Source organism: Dendrobates tinctorius, unplaced genomic scaffold (assembly GCF_039654945.1).
Source record: "Dendrobates tinctorius isolate UK_male_01 unplaced genomic scaffold, ASM3965494v1 ptg000048l, whole genome shotgun sequence".
Taxonomy (NCBI): Eukaryota; Metazoa; Chordata; class Amphibia; order Anura; family Dendrobatidae; genus Dendrobates; species Dendrobates tinctorius.
The window spans coordinates 18,665,247-18,684,064 of NW_027361716.1; the positions used below are offsets into that span (position 1 = coordinate 18,665,247).

Here is an 18,818-nt window from a genome sequence, read left to right on the forward strand (position 1 = left end):
GTTACTGGGCTGATGGCTGCAGTTTTAATAAAATTGTGTTTAATCCGCTAGAGATCTACCAGTTCTCTGAACGCTGAGCGCTGCAAACCCCCGCCCACACCACGGATTGACAGCTGTATACTGTGGCACCCCATGAGTCCGGTTGCCACAGTGGCATTGCCTCCCTCCGAGGGAATAATGTCATACTTGGAATCAAGGAGGGGTCCCCTTACCAGGTGTCAGTAGGAGAGAAGTCGAGCAGAACCTGGGCAGTGGAGCTGTGATTAAACTCAACCCAGAGCTGAGCGCAAGGAACCGGATACTGGTGTTCGTGGTTGCGAGGGTACGGAAGTCCCGGCAGCCAAATCCAGAAGGCAGGGGACTGCAGGTCTCCTGGCCCAATCTAATACCTGGCTGCACAGCAGCATACCAGAGCCGACACAAAGGAGCGGCACCTGTGATAGGCTCGAGCTGCCTGTCATGTGGGCAACGGTTTGTTTTTAAAAACAGAGAGACAGTTAGGAGCAGGAGGGTGAGCTGTTAGGCAGCAAGGAAAAAGGGATGACAGCGCAGAAGGAAGGGCTCCGTACGTACCTGGCCAGGTGTATCCAAAATTGCTTCCAGGCTGGCCGGCTCTCCAGTACGATCTGTTACCAGTGCCCTGTCGGTACCATCAACCATCAAGTAAAGGAAAAGAAAACTACAGTCCTTGTGTCCTCCAGTGATCTCGTGTCCTGCACCACGAGGTACACAAAGCCTGACATAAACGGAACTGGTAGCCCTGGGGCCCCGCTCCACCTGCGGGGAGCAGAACCATCCCAGCTGCATCACCATCAGCCCCAGCGGTCTCCTTTAGCAGCGTCGGCCATCTGTTGCCAAACACCACAGTTGGCGTTACGTTAAAACCCATACAAATATGCCGCATTTTACGGCACAGCCAGGGCCACGGATTCGGGTCATGGCCCCGTAACTTCCTCAAAAGAACTGCCCGACACGGTTCCGACTATCCCACAGTCCTGGTGGGAGTGTCAACACCCTGTGCATAGGCAGAAAACTGCCAATCAGTGGTGGGGATGGTTTATATAGAGCTCATAGATATGGAGGACTACATGACAGCAGGTTTACTAGTCCCCTACTGATAATCACCCGCTAATAAACCTGATTTTTTTTTGTTTTCAAAAATACTGCAAGCAGCCCAGTAAGTGGTACATCGCTGGAATCAGAGTATTAGTCTTTACGTTATGTTGCTCTCAGATTAAGTGGCAAAAACCTGGTTACAGGTTCCCTTTAATAGGACATGTAAATGGATTACTTTGAGCTGGACTAACAATTTTGCTTACCTTTCAGGAAAAGATGCAAGATCAATCTTTGTATTGTCTGTAAGTAGGAAGCAGAAACAAGAACACATTAAAAAAAAAAATTGTAAAAATGACAAAAGTGAGATATAATTGGCAAAGAAAGCCATTGTCAGAAATTTCCCTCCATAAGAGTTATAAGTCAAATAATGAAAGCTGCAGGTAAAGACACAAGGAGGGGAGAATAATAAAAGTAAAATCGCCAAGGGTCACAAACCCAGGATTATTCATGTGAGCAAATATAAAACGGAAAGCGTATTTCAGCTGGCACCTGATAGTCCAGAAATTCTGATAATTTGTCAGTTTCCATGTGAGAAATGCAGTATGATATAGAAATTTCACAAGACCACAAGGGGAAAATTGAAGCAAACAGGCTGTTTTTTTCTGCATAAACTGGCAGTAAGATATCTTGTGAAAAAGGGGAGAAGCCAGCGCTGCTTGTGGTCAGAACACAATACATAAAGTGCATATGCACAGAGTGATTTCGAACTGTATTTCAAAATGAGACATTTAGCAAAAAAATGATCAATATTTTGAGCCATCCCGCCACACCAAGGCATTCTCATGTGGGGCAGTCCTACTCTGTGTTTTTTATATTCGCTTTTGCCATTACGGCCTCCTAAATGTATTAAAAGCAAGACCATATTAAATGCAGGCTGTACCCGAAGCGTTTCCGAATCACTCCCATGGAGCCAGAAAAGGAAAGTGCAGATAAAGGTTGACCAGGTCCGGACATAGACGTTTCAAGTTTAACCTCTACACTGCCAAACCAGCAACCACAGATGAAGGGTGATACAGGCCCAGACACAGGTGCACAATCAAACGGAGCCTAGGGCAGGGCTGCTGTGTGTGTGCACAGCAGCCTAGATCAATCTAGCAATCTAGTGGTTCATCTATGGTGCTGGTCGGGCAGTGTGGAGGTTGAACCTGAAATGTCTATGTCCGGACCTGGTCAACCTTTATCTGCACTTGCCTTTTCTGGCTCCATGGGAGTGATTCAGAAATGCTTCAGGTACATTTTGCATTTTATACAGTCTTGCTTTTAATACATTTAGGAGGCCATAATGGCACAGCGAATATAAAAAACGTAGAGCAGGACTGCCCCATATGAGAATGCCTTGGCATGGCAGGGTGGCTCAAAATATTGATCAATTTTTTGCTAAATGTCTCATTTTGAAATACAGTTAGAAATCAATATGTGCATACGCACTTTATGTATTGCGTTCTGACCACAAGCAGCGCTGGCTTCTCCCCTTTTTTATAAGATATCTTGTGCTTACAGCGCGAGTTGGGCGATCTTCCCACTGATTCTCTGCTCTTACAATGGTGTTTTATACTTTTCTAAGAACGTTCAATTATCAAGAATATTCCAGGTCCCATTTATGAAGGAATTTTACTGCACACGTCTGACTTTATATACAGGGAGCATTGGTATGAGCAGCAATTACTGGGCACCTTTAGGCTTCCTTCAGACATCACTGCCCAAGTACACAGCCCGGAGCATGAACCAGCACTCAATAATAGCCTCATAGCCAGATGAGCGGCCATTGGGAGTCCTGCGGCTAGTCTGCATTGTGGTCAGTACTTGGACCGTGATGGATGTCTGAATTCAGCCTTAGCTAGTCACACACATAAATATTGCATTTTTTCTACGTGCCTTCGTTGTTTGGCGGCGGCCTCGGACTAGTGTTGGTTAAGGCTTTCTCCTCCGGCGCAGCGCTGTTGAGCTGACACAGAACGGCATCCACAATCGGCATCACCATGGCGGCTGTCGATGTATTACTCAGCCACATGGACAACAGAGAGGTGCAGCCCATAAATCCCAATAAAAGCCTGAGAAACGGGGAAAAGACAGGATTTATTAGAGAACAAAATAGAATTCAATCTAGCTAGAGGTATTGTTCACGATGACAAATAAGGGGTCAGCGCCACTACATGAACCCGGTGTGGCACGGCAGACGTTGCCCGTGGGTGAGAGTTGGGATCTTTGTGGGGGGAGAAAACAGGAATGCACATTCTATAATAAATGGAACCAGTATCGACCAGACACACTATCCGGTTATTCACTTTTTAACCCTTTTATTCACTAGAACGGTGTATGGAAACAAATAAGACAACAAAAGTGACTGCCAACTCTGCAAGAAAGCTTGACGTCTACAATCTGTATCCGCTCCTTGCAAGAGTCTCTCCTAGAATCCGGTGTATGACACAGGAACAGGACAGCTTCTTACTGCGGCTGGACCTGCGGCGCTCTGTGCTGACAGTAATTGCTGAGCTACGACTATCTGGTGAGAGACGCTGCTCCTGCACATGAGTGATGAAACAGCCCGGAGGCCTACAACAACGCTAGTCACCGTGTGCAATGCACATAGCATCAATATTTAATGCTGTATACATAGTGCGGAAGAGTCCTGCTCATCAGCACAGACAATATACGGTACATCAATACCCAGGCGGCTCTCGCCATTTCATATACCATGGTAATTAACGTCTGAACATGTTGTCAAACTACAATATTAATGACTGTAAAATGCCAGCGTGATGCCAGTACTGCCGGTAGAAGAAAAGAAAGACTAGAGAACCAGGACAAAGGCTCGGTTCACACTGCCATCATGGCTTCTGTTGATAATAGTGCCCAGGCAGTCATGCCAGATCATTGTTCTCAAATAGATGCCAATGAAAAAGAAGCAGGATGACACTCACCGGTAAAAGTCACTCTTTATTCCAATATTTTAAAACATCGGCATCGGGAGGATGGGAGCAGGAGTGGAGGGGACGATGGCCGTTTTGCGCTGCGGTAGCGCCTCTACGGGTCACACCCGTAGAAGCCTACCGCAGCATGAAACGGCCATCATCTCCTCCACTGCTGCTCCCATCCTCCCGACGCCGATGTTTTAAAATATTGGAAAAAAGAGTGACTTTTACCGGTGAGTGTCATCCTGCTTCTTTTTCATTGGCATCTATTGTGGCTGTTCGTTTTGGAGAGGCAACCTGGCTTACGGAGGATTCACTGCTGAAAGTATGCATGCAGATTGACTGCGCAACACCTGTGCACTAAGTTGGTTCCTTCGCTGTGCGGATTCACTTTCTCTTGAAGCGAATTGTTCTCAAATAGATAATTGGTAACAATAATTTCACTAATGATCAAAATGGGGTAAATTGCTTTGCAATCAGGGATCGGGTATTTTTTAATGTGAATCTGTCAGCAGGTGTTTGTTATGTAGTAAGGGCTGAGACACTGATTGCAGCAACGTGTCACTTATTAGGCTGTGTGCTGTTTCTATAAAGGGAGAGTTTTATCAGCAGGCGATTATCACTGCCAGACTACAGCTCGAGAGCCAAGTGGTCCAACTCCACCACTGACTAGCAGAGTACTGATACATCTAAAAACTCTTGATTGTACCACAACTGCTGCACCCACTAAACTAAGTGACACATCACTGGAATCAGGGTCTCGCCTTACATTATGCTGCTCTCAGATGTGGCAACTAAAACCTAGCACTGCTATCTCATCTGTAAGTGCCTTGCAGACGGGCACCTGTGGAGAATCCAGACATTAGTTACTTTATATTACACATCTACAGTTAAGAAGACAGTAAAAATCCTACAAATGTGAGTCACAGTCCCTGTTATTTCCCAATCTGTGGACCGTTTAGTCCCATAAATAGTGAATCCCAGTAAGGCAGTATCAGGCGGCCCCGTATCCCCACACGGGGGGGGGGGGGGGGGGGGGGGCTAACCACAAGCTACAGCTCCCACATGCTGTAAGAGGACACCAGTCCAGGTGACGTCTCTGGAGAGGAGAAATCCGTGTTCTCCCACGTGAGGCCCCTTCTCATATCTCTACGGTCTGGGCCATATGGAGCAGCAATTAAATACAGATCCACAAACTCATTGAACACATTTTAAAAGCTTTTAATTTTCAGCTCTCTCGAGAAATCATTAAATGGCCATTTCAGGAAAATGCTGTAGATCATCAAAAGCAGGGAACCTTTTTATGCTTAGTACAATGCTGCACTGGCTCAGCAAACAACAAAAATCTATAGTTCTCTGTAGGTTTTGTGGATGCCAGCAACACTGGGTCACCCCCTCATCCTCTGGACGTAAGGGACACCATCATCTGAAATGAAAGAGCCTGCTTACATTGTAAAGGGGTCTGATCGTACAGCGTACTGCAAGAACATCTGCAAGGGGTTTGTATGTTCTCCCCGTGTTTGCGTGGGTTTCTTCCCACACTCCAAAGGAAATTTCGAATGTGAGCCCCAATCTCAGTCACTAAAAAGCAAAAAACTGAAGCGAACGCCCAAAATTTAAAGCTATCAATGAAGTATAGGAAAGGGGAGAACTTTAACAAATGGAACCCTCAGCAATCCTGAGGTCCGGACTCCACACCCCTAGTCCATTCATTGTCTATAGGACTGGAGGTACTGTAATAGCGCTGCACTCTGCTTTCTCCACCTTTCTTACAAGGCACTGCTGTGAACAGCTCGATTCCCAGAATCCAAAGCCCCATTTTAAGAATTGCTGGAAGTCCTAGAGGTACGTTTTCCCCTACCTCAAGAAATCTTATGCTGGAAGTACCACTGTGAAAGAAATTGTCAGTTACTATATGATTCTATAGCCTATAATAGAAATATAAAACCATTTACTAAAACATCTGTGAAATACACGTTCAAACAAGATATTTTTGGGATTGAAAAGCTGCAGCCACAATGGGAGAAGGTCATGTGGTCAGTAAGGGCATGGAAGATGGGTCATGGCTGGGTCTTCCAGCATGACAATGACCCAAAGCACACAGCCAGGGAAACTAAGGAGTGGCCCATAAGAAGCATTTCAAGGTCCTGAAGGGGACTAGCCAGTCTCCAGACCTGAACCCAATGGAAAATCTTTGGAGGGAGCTTAAACTCAATGTTGCCCAGCGACAGTCCCGAAATCTGAAAGATCTGGAGAAGATCTGTACCAAGGAATGGGCCAAATCCCTGCTGCAGTGTGTGCAAACTTGGTCAAGAACTACAGGAAACATCTGACCTCTGTAATTGCAAACAAAGATTTCTGTAACAAATATTAAACCCTTTCCAACATTGGGTGTAATAGTACGCTGATGTCGGACTCACTCCCTTTGATGTGGGCTCCGGCGCTGAGCCCACATCTTTTCAGGCACATATCAACTGCTTTGAACAGCTAACATGTGCCTCTTATAGCCGTGGGTGGAATTGCAATCCACCTGTGGCTGTTAACCTGTTTAATGCCACTATCAATCTATGACATAATCAAACAAAAAAATGGAGTAAGTGTCCGTAATGTATCCATTTTTTTGTTTGAATATGTTATGTGGGAGTGTCCATTACCGATCCCCTCTGAGTCATAATTTTACAAATGGTGACTCGTTTGGGGTACATTTCAATTTGTTCCGTATGGTTTTGTTTTATATATCAATCTCTGACAGCGGCATTTAACTCGTGATTCTGGCAAGCTCGCTGGAAATCCCATCCATCAGTGACCCCGCCACATGATCGCGGGTCACCGATGAGTTGGTATGACAACCAGAGATCTCCAGCAGACCTCTATTGTTGTCATAACCAGATTGCTATAAGCGCTGCCCAGTGGTCCGCGCTCACAGCAAATGAGCATTTCTGCTACATACAGGTAATCTGATCCTGTATGTAGCAGACCCGATCGGACAAGTGCAGCTTCTAGTCTCCCATGGAAGCATGCAAAAAGAAAAAAAAAAAGTTTTTAAAAATATAAAAAAAATGAAAAAAAAAAATAAAAATGTTCAAATCACCCCCCTTTCGCCCCATTCAAAATAAAACATCAAACATAAAACATCAAACATACACATATTTGGTATCGTCGAGTTCAGAATTACACGATCAATATAAAAAAAGAATTATCCCAATCGTTAAACAGTGTAACAAGAAAAAAAAGTCGAAACGCCAGAATTAGACTTTTTTGGTTGCCGCAACATTGCATTAAAATGCAATAACGGGTGATCAAAAGATCGTATCTGCACCAAAATGGTAGCAATAAAAACGTCAGCTCGGAGCGCAAAAAATAAGCCCTCACCCAACCCCAGATCATGAAAAATGGAGACGCTACGGGTATCGTAAAATGGCACAATTTTTTTTTTTTTTTTTGTAAACAAATTTTGGAAAAAATTTTTCACCACTTAAAAAGAACCTCTACATGGTTGACTTGCCATTATGATTATCCAAATCGCTACAAGTTCATGGACAACAGTTATAGCATTTAGTGAACATGGTTTAAAAAAAAAAAAAAAAAAAAGTGTGGGATTGCACTTTTTTTGCAATTTCACCGCACTTGGAATTTTTCCCCATTTTCTAGTACACGACATGGTAAAACCAATGTTGTTGTTCAAAAGTACAACTCGTCCCTCAAAAAACAAACCCTCAGACAGCCATTTTGACCAAAAATACAGGCGTTATGGCTCTGGGAAGAAGGGGAGCGAAAAAATGAAGATGCAAAATCAAAAATATCTCTGGTCGTTAAGGGGTTAAGTCCAGTTTTACTATTGTATCAAAAACTTAGTTCATGTAATAAAATGCAAATTAATCATCACACAGTGTGATTTTCTGGTTTTCATAGGACAATATATTCTTATCCTTATCCATCAGATCTGCTATAAAAATTGGAAAGTAGTTCCCCACCTCTATAAGTCCTCAATGAAAAGAATTATACCGTGACATCAGTGTGAGGTCCACGAGTCTGTTTTTACCATCAGTGTGACATCAGCACGTTATCAGTGTTTTTCATGGATGGATAAATACATTACTAATAGTGATGAGAGAGTATACTCGCTGCTCAGGTTTTCCCGAGCATGCTCGGGTGTCCTCCGAGTATTTTGGTGTGCTCAGAGATTTAGTTTTCACCGCCTCAGTTGCATGATTTGCGACTGCTAGACAGCCTGAATACATGTGTGGAATGCCTGTTTGTTAGGGAATCCCAACAATGTACTTAGGCTGTCTACAAGTCGCAAATCATGCAGCTGAGACGACGAAAACTAACTCTCCGAGCACGCCAAAATACTCAGAGGACATCCGAGCAACAATGCTATTCGCCCATCACTAATTACCAACCTTCTCAGACATTGCAATGTTAAACATGGACAGCACATGGATGCTGCTCGTGTTTTTCATGGACCCTTAGGCCTCTTTCACACTTCAGTTTTTTTACAATCAGTCACAATCCGCCAGGTTTTGAAAAAAAACGGATCCTCAATTTTCTTTTGAGGATCCGTTTTTTTTCCCCATTGACTTGCATTAATGGCGGATTGCTGTCCGTTGCATCCGTTTTTTTTGAGGATCCTCCAAAAGTTGCTGTCCGTCACCATCCTCAAACATTTCAAAACGGAGTTTGCAACGTTTTTTCCTCTGGCGGATCCTCCAGACACTCATTTAACCCGAATTTCTTTCTGGGTGCCGGACAAAACAAGAAAAAAAATTCATTCTCTCTCTCTCTCTCTCGTGCCATCCGTTCACATCAGTTGAGAACGGATCCGCTTCTCTAACTTTTTGGCGGATTTGAACTGATGCAAAAAACTGAAGTGTGAAAGAGGCCTTACACTTATATTGGCCCTTTTCATTGGTTCTGCCAGAAAAAGACATGGACGTGTGAATAGCACCATAGAGTACAATGGGTACGTACTGTATCCATAGAAGGATACAAGGATAGAAAGTGTATATGTAACACGGACATCTGAATGCAGCGCTGCAAGGCTGCAATGCTAACACTGAGCAACCGTGCTGCCCTGAGATAAGTTTATATTAGTCTTTGTAGTGGATGGGTAACCAGTGCAATTACTGGCACAGGGTGGAGGCATCTGTGTAGCAGTTGGACAGGAATATGATCTTGGCTTCTGCATTCATAATAGTTTGGAGAGTTTAGTAAGAGGGAAAATGATCAGTAGAGAGTTGCAGCAGTCCAGGCGAGACTGAATAAGAGAAAGGCCGGCATCACACGTATGTTCTATTGTGAGAGGAAATCAAGGCTAATTATGCAAATGACACTCAGCTCAAACTCTGTCAGAGTTGCGCCGAGTGTCAGGGCTCTGTTCTGGTATTCTTCCGCATGAGAAAAATGCAGCACATGCGTGGAGGAAATGGAGAAAGTAATTTCTCTATCTTCTCCATTGCTGGTGTGTGCAGTAATCAGACTGCACTCGGATAACATCAAATGACATCTGAGTGCAATCCAATGTTTCACACGCACCCTTAGACTTACATGAGTAAGTGTGAGCCAATTCTTGGATGCACCTGCAGTGTGCGGCTTTTTTTTTTTTTCCTTCTTCCTCAGACCGGTTTGTCATGAGAAAAAAAAAATCGCTGATTTGAACTGCCCCATAGTATAATATCGGCCCGAGTGCTATCCGATAAAAACTTTGCATGGTACTCAGCCATGTTATACGCTCATGTGAGCGAGCCCTAACATAAGAGCTTTTGCAGAGTCCAGGATAAGGTTAGTCCCCGACATAAAAGTTGTCTGGGACGAACATATTGAATGGCAATGAAGTGAGTGAGATATGCAGTAAAGAAAGGATAAAAGGGGAAACTTGGCGTGCAGCAGGTGAACCTTTATCTTGGACATACCAGCCCCATAGTCTTAGTAATCTGGTGGTTAGCCATTGTTCATTGTGTAAATTCTCCCCAAGAGATTTGCTAGATCTTTTTTATCTGTGAGTGTGAATATCACACAATTCTTCCACTTAGTGATTGAAGGGTAAGGGCCTTTTTTTACATAGTCCTCTCACACTCAAAAGAGTGTAGGGAACTTAGATTGTGAGCCCCAATGGGGACAGTGCCGATAATGTCTGTAAAGCGCTGTGGAATTAATGGCGCTATATAAATAAGTAAAATAAACAAATAATTAAATAGAACTATAATTATTTATTCTCTGATTATATTCGTATCTTACAGACGTAACTAATGTAAATATGTTTTCCTTGTATGTTCAGTCAGGAAACACCTAAACTAAGTGCATTAATCATTCTCTCTCCATTGTACCACATTAATGGATTGAGAAAAGAACAATGTGGGTGAAGATTTATGATCTGCGCTCTTTCTTTTTTGTGCGCACTATTTTTCCGCACAATGAGAATGAGATTTTGAAAAACCCATTTACTTGTAAACTGCTGCGGATCTGCAATGTGGACCACGAGTAATGTGCAGTAAGCACCCATAGCGCTGGCTGAAGGCAGCAGAATGGGATCGCTTTGGGGTCTTTAAGAGGATTTGGATAGTTGCATCAAACAGCACACAGTGCTGTAAAAGAGATTAGTAAGAGCACGGCATGCTGGACTGAAAAACAACATGGTGCTACAAGGAGGACACGCCATTGTCATTTGGGGACAGCACCTTTCTTTATCAGGGATGCACGGTGTGATCAGATGTCAGATACGGTCCTGTTAGGCTATGTGCACACGCTGAGGTTTTGGCCGCTGCGGATCTGCAGCAGTTCTGCAGACAGTGTACAGTAGCATGTTATCCTATGTGATTTACATTCTGCTGTGCACATGCTGCGGATTTTTAACTGCGGAAAAGTTACGGTTTTGAATCCGCAGAAAGAAATGACATGTCACTTCTTTTCTGCGGATTCTGCTGCGGTTTACCATCTCCTCCATTGTAGAGGTGATAAACCACAGGGGAAAACCGCAGGCCAATCCGCAGGTCATTTTACCTGCGGTTCCGCAGATACAAATCCGCAGACCAATCCGCAGCGTGTGCACATAGCCTTAGAGGCAGAGCGCAGGGACCAGCACAGGGGAATTCACAAGTGATTGAGAAATATCTTCTAGCCGTTACCATTATCTCACAGGAGAGAGACAAAAAAATATATGCCAAAGGGAAAAGTTTCATATTAGCTGCACTATAGCCTTTCTGGTTAGGACAAAGATATGATACAAGCCCCACTGGTCTCCCAACTTCAGAGCTGCATCCATGACACTCCTACCCTGCAGGCTTTTCACCGCACCACTCCAAGTGACCGACAGGTCTCTGTGGGCACACATGGGGGAGACCTGTCAATCAACCAGAGCGGTGCAGGCAGAAGCCTTGCAGGAGCAGCGCTGCCAGACTAGTCACTTCCTATGGTCCCTGGCTGGCTCTTCCCATTATGCTTTCTATAAAACATTAAACCATTTCAGAATAATAAAAAGAAAAAAAGCATACCTTTCTGCTATTGTGCATCCAGGCTCTGATTAATGTTGTCCACGGTTCGGGCAGCATGAATCAGCTGGCAGATTCCCTTTCAGTCTCAGGCTATGTGCACACATCACGGATTTGTTGCGGATTTTCCACGTGTTTGACTATACAATGTTAACCAATGGAAAAATAAAATTGCTGCGCACATGCTGCGGAAAATTCCACACGGAATCCGCAGCGGTTTATTTTCTGCAGCATGTCAATTCTTTGTGCGGATTCCGCTGTTTCTACACCTATTTCATTATAGAAAACCGCAGGCCAAAAAACACATGACAAGCCGCTTCAAATCCACATTAAAAACGTGCGGATTTTGACCTGCGGATTCTGCCAAGAAATTCCTGAGCCCAGTCCCCAACATGTGCACACACTCTCACACATGAATTTTTAGATGGACATTGAAGGTGTGGATGTAAAGTGCTTCAAGACATTTTAACAAATGTGCCACATGTCAACTTTGAGGAAAAACATAGCTACGGAACTAGAAATGGTCTTATTTTATAATTCAAGATTTTTTCCTGGGTGTCTAAAGTGTGAAAATTGTCCCACCAGTGAAAGCCAAATTTCTTTGGAATGGATAAGAGATTTTCCTTAAAAAAAAAAAAAAATATACAAAACTGCTTCTGATCTTTAGTAAGAAATCTCTAAAGGCCCCGTCACACTAAGCGACTTACCAGCGATCCCGACACCGATATCAAGGTGTCAGGATCGCTAGTAAGTCGCTATGTGATCGCTGGTGAGCTGTCACACAGACAGCTTCACCAGCGATCAGCACAGCGATGCCGAGCGCCCGGCATCGCTGGCCATCCCTGTAAAAAATAGAATCAAAATAAAAAATATAGTTATTCTCACCTTCCGACGTCCCGTTCAGCCATCCCGCCTCTCTCCACGCTCCGGTCCCAGGGATCCTTTGCACGAATGACCGCGAGATGTCACGGTCTCAAGGGATAACAAAGTCCCGCGGTCATTCGTGCAAAGGATCACTGGGACCGGAGCGTGGAGAGAGGCGGGATGGCTGAACGGGACGTCGGAAGATGAGAATTACTATATTTTTTTTATTATTTTTTACAGCAGATCGCTGGTCTCCCGCCTGTCACACGCAGCGAAGCGTGCTGGCCAGCGGGAGACCAGCGACCAAAGAAATGTCCAGAGGTTTCTTCCAGCGATCAGCGATACCGGCAGGGGGGCCGCTCGCTGATCGCTGTCACACACAGCGATCTCGCTGGTGAGATCGCTGTTACGTCACAAAAGTTGTGACTCAGCAGCGATCTCGCTGGGGAGATCGCTTAGTGAGACGGGGCCTTAAGCAGTGAGATTCAGGAGCTCTACAGAGACCAGGAAATCTGCGACCACACATTGCAGCAGAAACTGTAACAGTGGATTTAGGCTGCATGTCCCCTTTCAGGGGCAGTTCGGCCCCCAATACTTATACTTGTAGACAGAATCTATGTGGCAAGCATTCAGAAGACGGAGTGCTGCAGGAGCGGTTATTACGACTCATTACCCACAGGAGGGGCTGTCAGCCTATTCGTGCATGCACAATTACATCTATGGCCCTTACCAAATGCGACTGGGGGCTTTTCTATCTGATGGACCCACAACACTGTTAGGCTAAAGCCCCCGTTACACAGTGATATCACTAGCAATATCGCTGTAACGTCACCGATTTTGTGACGCAGCAGCAATATTGCTAGCGATATCACTACATGTGATACTTACCCCCGACCGGCTCCCCCGCTATCGCTGGTCGCGCGAGAACGTCCTGGATCATTTCTCGCCGGGCGCTTCCTGTGGTGAGGCGGGCGGGAGGACGTCAGGATCGCCGCGTCTGACAGGTAAGTAGCGACCCCCCGACCCCTGCTATGTCGCTGGTGAGATCTGCCTGTGTGGCAGCTCACTAGCAACCACTTAGCGATGTACCAGCGATCCATATCGTTGTCAGGATCGCTGGTGCATCACTAAGTGTAACGGTACCCTAAGTCTACATGCCCAGCAATCAGGACAATCAGGACACAAACTTTACCCGTAGTACTATTCATATTTGTGATGTTTGGGTCCCAATTACTGGACATGTGAACTTAGCCTTATCCTATGAAAAGTTGGATGATAACTAAAAAAAATAAAAAAAAAAAAAAAAGGGGGACTTTACCTGTAATCTATTTATATAATTGCTTTGTAATGTTTTAATTTCCTGTTCTGTCCAGATGTCACCGTATCCCAGAATTCCAAGCAGAGGAAGTTCACCGACCGTCATATTGGGACACCCAAGTGATGGGTGTCTCCATATGGAAACTGCTGGTGGTACCAACCTATTGCACAGTACCACCAGCGGAACACTGTCGCACCACACACACTATACACCGTACGCACCACACACTCACTCACGCTCACACACTCATGTAGTCTCTTGCGCGGTATCACCAGGGAACACCGTCGCACTGCGCCTGCACGAATTCCACGCAGGTGCGGTGAATCATTCCTGCTGGCAGATGCGCGACGTGTCTACAGGCAGAGGAAGCCAGTCACATTAAAGTTTTTTCCCCACGAAAGAAAGTTCATTTTAAAAATTCTGTGTGACCGTGTATGGAGCATACCTCATTCCTGGGCAGGGGAGGAAGCAAAAGACAATACTGTCATTACAGCAGGGGATCACAGAGGATTCATTTTGTGAGGTAAAATATTTCACTGACTGTTTTTAAACAATATTTTACCTTACAAAATGTATCCTCTGTGATCTCCTGCTGTAATGTCAGTATTGTCTTTTGCATCCTCCCCTGCCCAGGAGATGTGGTATGCTCCGTACACGGTCATACACAGGGGTGAGAGAGACAGAGCACAGGGGGGAGACAGCTCAAACGGGACAGCACATGAGGAGAAAACACAGCACAGGAAGGAGAGAGACAGCAGACAAGGGGGATAGCACATGAGGTAGACAGGTCAAAGGAGAGAACACAGACGGGAGAAGTCAGCACATGGGGAAAGAGAGATTGGAGAGGAGGGTGAGCACATGGGGGGAGAGATTCGCAACGCTGCAAAGCCTGCCCCCATCGTGACATTACCACCCTCCCAATGCCATAGCATCGGGCCTCCATCTAGAACTATTCACATGTGTGAAGTCCCCTTTCTCACTTATCATCCAACATGTCATAGCATAATGCTAAGTTCACATGTCCAGTAATCATCAGATTGAATCACATCCAGGAGCAGTTATCTTAGCAGGACAGGAAATATTCTGCAGACAACTTTTTTCTCTGGCTAAAACAACCTATTATAACTGGATCCGTTTTATTTATAACAATGAAGTCTATGGAAATCTCATCCGATAGTCACTAGTTTCAAATGGGATCCTTTTCTTGGCTTACCGGATCAGTTTCCGACAGACTACTAGCCTTGCCAAGTAATCATCCATTTGAAACTGATCCAGTAAATGATCCCGCTCTAATATACTGGATCCAGAAAAAAAAAAAAGTATTGACTTCAATGCTGAATAAAAATGGATCCAGAGGAGATCAGTTATTTAAAAACTGACTAAAATTGTTGTTGAACTTTTTTGCCAACAGATTGCCACTGGATCCGTTCTAACTGATCACAACTGCACATGTGAACATAGCCTTACTGGACCAGTTTCAAAAGGATGATTACTTGACATGTCCAGTAGTTGTCTGTCTGAAACCAATCCAGTAAGCAAAAAAACAGAAATAAAAATGTGATCTGTTTTTCTTCCATTTGAAACAGATAGCTATTTGACAGATGCAATTACCATAGACTTCAAGATCCAGTTGCAATCAGTTGTTTTAGCCAGACAAAAAAAAGTTGTGTCTGTAGAATGTTTTTTTGTCCTGCTAAGATAACTGATTGCTGCTTTCAATCAGATGATTACTGGACATATGAGCTTAGCCTTATCCTATGACACATTGGATGATAACTAAAAAAGGGTCTTTACCTTTACTACTAATCATGTGTGTGAATTTTGGGCCCTGATTTGGAATACACAAATAGAAGTCAATCGTCTGATATTGGGTGACTTGCGTTTTATTATATGGCTGGGGGGGGGGGTTACAAGGCCATTACAAATGAGAGAATCGGGCTGATTAGGCAAATGAACATTCGGCTCAAACCATCATAGTGTGAGCAGAGTGTCAGTGCTCCGATCCCCTTGCAGCACAGGTGCGGAGGAGACGGAGAAAGTAATTTCTCCCATCTCCTCCATTGCTGATGTTCGCGGCAATCGGACTGCACTTGGATGTCATCGGAGTGCAGTCCGATGTTTCACATGCACCCATACACTTATATGGGTGTGGGTGATCCTATTCTCAGGTGCATTTGCAGAATGCTGTCTGTTTTCTCATGCTGAGTCGGCATGAGAAAATAATCGCAGATCTGCACTGCCCCATAGAATAACACTGGGCCGAGTGCATTATACGCTGGTGTGAGCGAGCCCTAAACATGCGACTCCCTCTGACACCACACCTTTGTATTTCTACTTACGGTATGGGAAGTGGGATATCGGTCCTGCTATTGTATACACAAGAGAGTTGCTGGTTCTCAGGAGCCATGGGGAATATGGTCCCAGTGTGCAGAGGCTAATTGTCAGCGAGATACTGACATGTCAGCGCAAGCAGAAAGCACTTAAAGGGAATGCCTCAGAAAATAAATCTGCCTTTTGTAGTACATGTATTTAACCATTTGGTGCAATTTCTATTTCATATCATGACCTGTATTAAAAATTGTAACTGGAAATTCTGCACTGGAGCCATTTCAGAAGGAGTTTACACCAAGGCTCCTTATCATGCCAAGCAAGATCACAAGACAAGTAACTCCTCAAGTCACAGCAGTTAACAGCATCCACCATTCACAACTGGTAATCTCACAGATCCCCCTCCCATTACAATGGCCTCTGCTTTCCTCATTAGATGCTACAATGCAAAACATAGCGTCAGAGTCCAGCTTATCATCCTGAAGGAACAGGAGGTATCAATCTAGAGTAGCCCCAGTAACCAGTGTGAAAATTGTGAGACTAATGGTCTTTATTTTTAAAAGGGAATCTGTCACCCCATTTTTCGCATATAAGCTGCGGCCACCGCCATTAGGGGCTTATCTACAGCATTCTGTAATGCTGTAGATAAGCCCCCCCCCCCCCGATGTAACCTGAAAGATAAGAAAAACGAGTTATATTATACTCACCTCGGGGTCCGGTCTGGGTCCGGCGGGCATCGCAGGTCCGGGTCCTCCCATCTTCATGCGATGCCATCATCTTCCTTGCTTCATGTCGTGGCTCCAGCGCAGGCGTACTGATTTGCCCTGATGAGGGCAGAGTAAAGTACTGCAGTGCGCAGGCGCGGGACCTCTCTGACCTCTCCCGGCGCCTGCGCACTGCAGTACTCTGCTCTGCCCTCAACAGGGAAGATCAGTACGCCTGCGCCGGAGCCACGACGGGAAGCAAGAAGATGATGACATCGCATGAAGATGGGAGGCGAGGGACACGGACCTGCGACGCCCATCGGACAGGAGCGCCCCTGGGTGAGTAGAATATACCTTGTTTTTCTTATCTTTCAAGTCGGATCGGGGCTTATCTACAGCATTACAGAATGCTGTAGAAAAACCCCTAATGGCGATGGCCGCAGCTTATATGCGAAAAATGAGGTGACAGGTTCCCTTTAATAAAGATCGTAAAATTAAAAAAAATAAATAGAAAAACCTGCTTAAAACAAATAGTTTAATGACCAAGCATTACCAGCCAGGCTGGCTTCCCACAGACAGGACCATCCAGAGAGCAATTCGCTTGTGTAGATTCCACTTCTGGATGGAGGATGCCAGACAGACGACACCAAAAAGCAGCAGGTGAATGTCTTTGAAGTATTCAGACGCCACCTGCAAAAACAAAGCCAAACAAGATGATTATATGCCTTTAAGCAGAAAATCACATCAAAAGATAATTAATAGCAAAACACCACAATTTCCTAAAAGTAATGACAAGGATCTATCTACTGCCAGACAATGCCCATCCTTGAACGGTAAAAATCCAAAACTCCATGCTGACATTCCGTCCTGAAAAGCACCTGAAGGGTTAATATACTACCTGGCAGCAGTTTTTAATATGTTGAGGAGGTGCTGTTTTTGTTTTGTTTTTTTAATTAGTATCATTTTCAGTGGTTTTCTAATATATAAGTGTCACTTCAAACCTGAATAGGTCTTTAAGAAAAATATAAACTTTGCAAATGTCATTGAAAAAAATGACTGCTACAATTTTAAACCTTCTAATAAAAACATTTTGCAGATGGCGATGATGTAAAGCAGACACAAGGGAAATATTATTTATTAACTATTGTGTGTGGTAGGACTACCTGGATTAAACGGATAATTAATCAAAGTTTGAAAATTTGACAATTTTTTTTTATTAAAAAAAAGTGTCAAATTTCTAATATTTTCATCAATAAACACAAAACATACTGAACTAACGTAAATTTTCCATTATCATAAAGCATAATGTGTCATGAAAAAAAAAAAAAAAAAAAAACTCGAAATTGGCAAGTTCTCAATGGAATTTAGATCTGGGGAGTTTCCTGGCCTCAACAGCGCTGCAGACAATCAGAACCTCCGACAGGCTAGTCGGTCTACTCGGGCAGACTGCCGAGCTGCAGCACTGAAGCCATACTGACAATAATTGCCATGTTGCCAGAAGCCATGGCTCTTAGGATGAAAAAACTAAGGTGTAAAAACGGAAATTGGCCACTTCAATAAGGAGAGCAGGTATAGTATGGCATTATCTGTCAGCATGGTCCATATCAATCAAGACATGCTAGTGTCAATAGGACACCCGTTATAAATAGTTACCAACCTCACTTGATTTCATTATACTAAAGAGTGGAAACATAAATGCAGGAACCAGCGCTGCGGCACCCAGAGGAATGGCCTCCGAAATCCAGAACGTAGCTGTGATCAGTAATACGTAAGCACATGCCGCCTCCTAGAGAACACAAAACACAGGATTACAATGCAACAACGTAACCTCAAATTAGAAGACTTATCAAATGTAAAGCAGAAGAGCGGTGATGTTAAGAGGACCTTTGGTTTCTCTTCACCAGCAGGACTGGTGTCAGGAAGAAGTAAATCTGAGTAGATGCAGGACCCACTATGATGATCGGGGTCAGCGCACTCTACATATGATGAGAGACAATCGGCCTAGTTACTAGGCCCTAGTACAACGCATGTGCACAGTACTTCAAGCTCAAAAGAAATCAGTAGTCCATAAAGAAGAACCGAGAACCAC

The 18,818-nt window shown here is 44.4% G+C and overlaps 1 protein-coding gene across 3 annotated transcripts in view; it reads right to left on the reverse strand.

The window, feature by feature from the left end:
- Positions 1–18,818, reverse strand: part of LOC141090243 (solute carrier family 13 member 1-like) — a 113,466-nt gene that overhangs the window by 80,372 nt on the left and 14,276 nt on the right. For all 3 annotated transcript variants that reach the window (XM_073576327.1, XM_073576326.1, XM_073576328.1), the window contains exons 2-5: positions 18,387–18,515; positions 17,283–17,419; positions 2,992–3,167; positions 1,320–1,356 (exon numbers count right to left, since the gene is read on the reverse strand). In XM_073576327.1, the coding sequence (XP_073432428.1) occupies positions 1,320–1,356; positions 2,992–3,167; positions 17,283–17,419; positions 18,387–18,422 (386 nt within the window). In that variant the 5' untranslated portion in view covers positions 18,423–18,515. The remainder of the gene's footprint in view (positions 1–1,319; positions 1,357–2,991; positions 3,168–17,282; positions 17,420–18,386; positions 18,516–18,818) is intronic.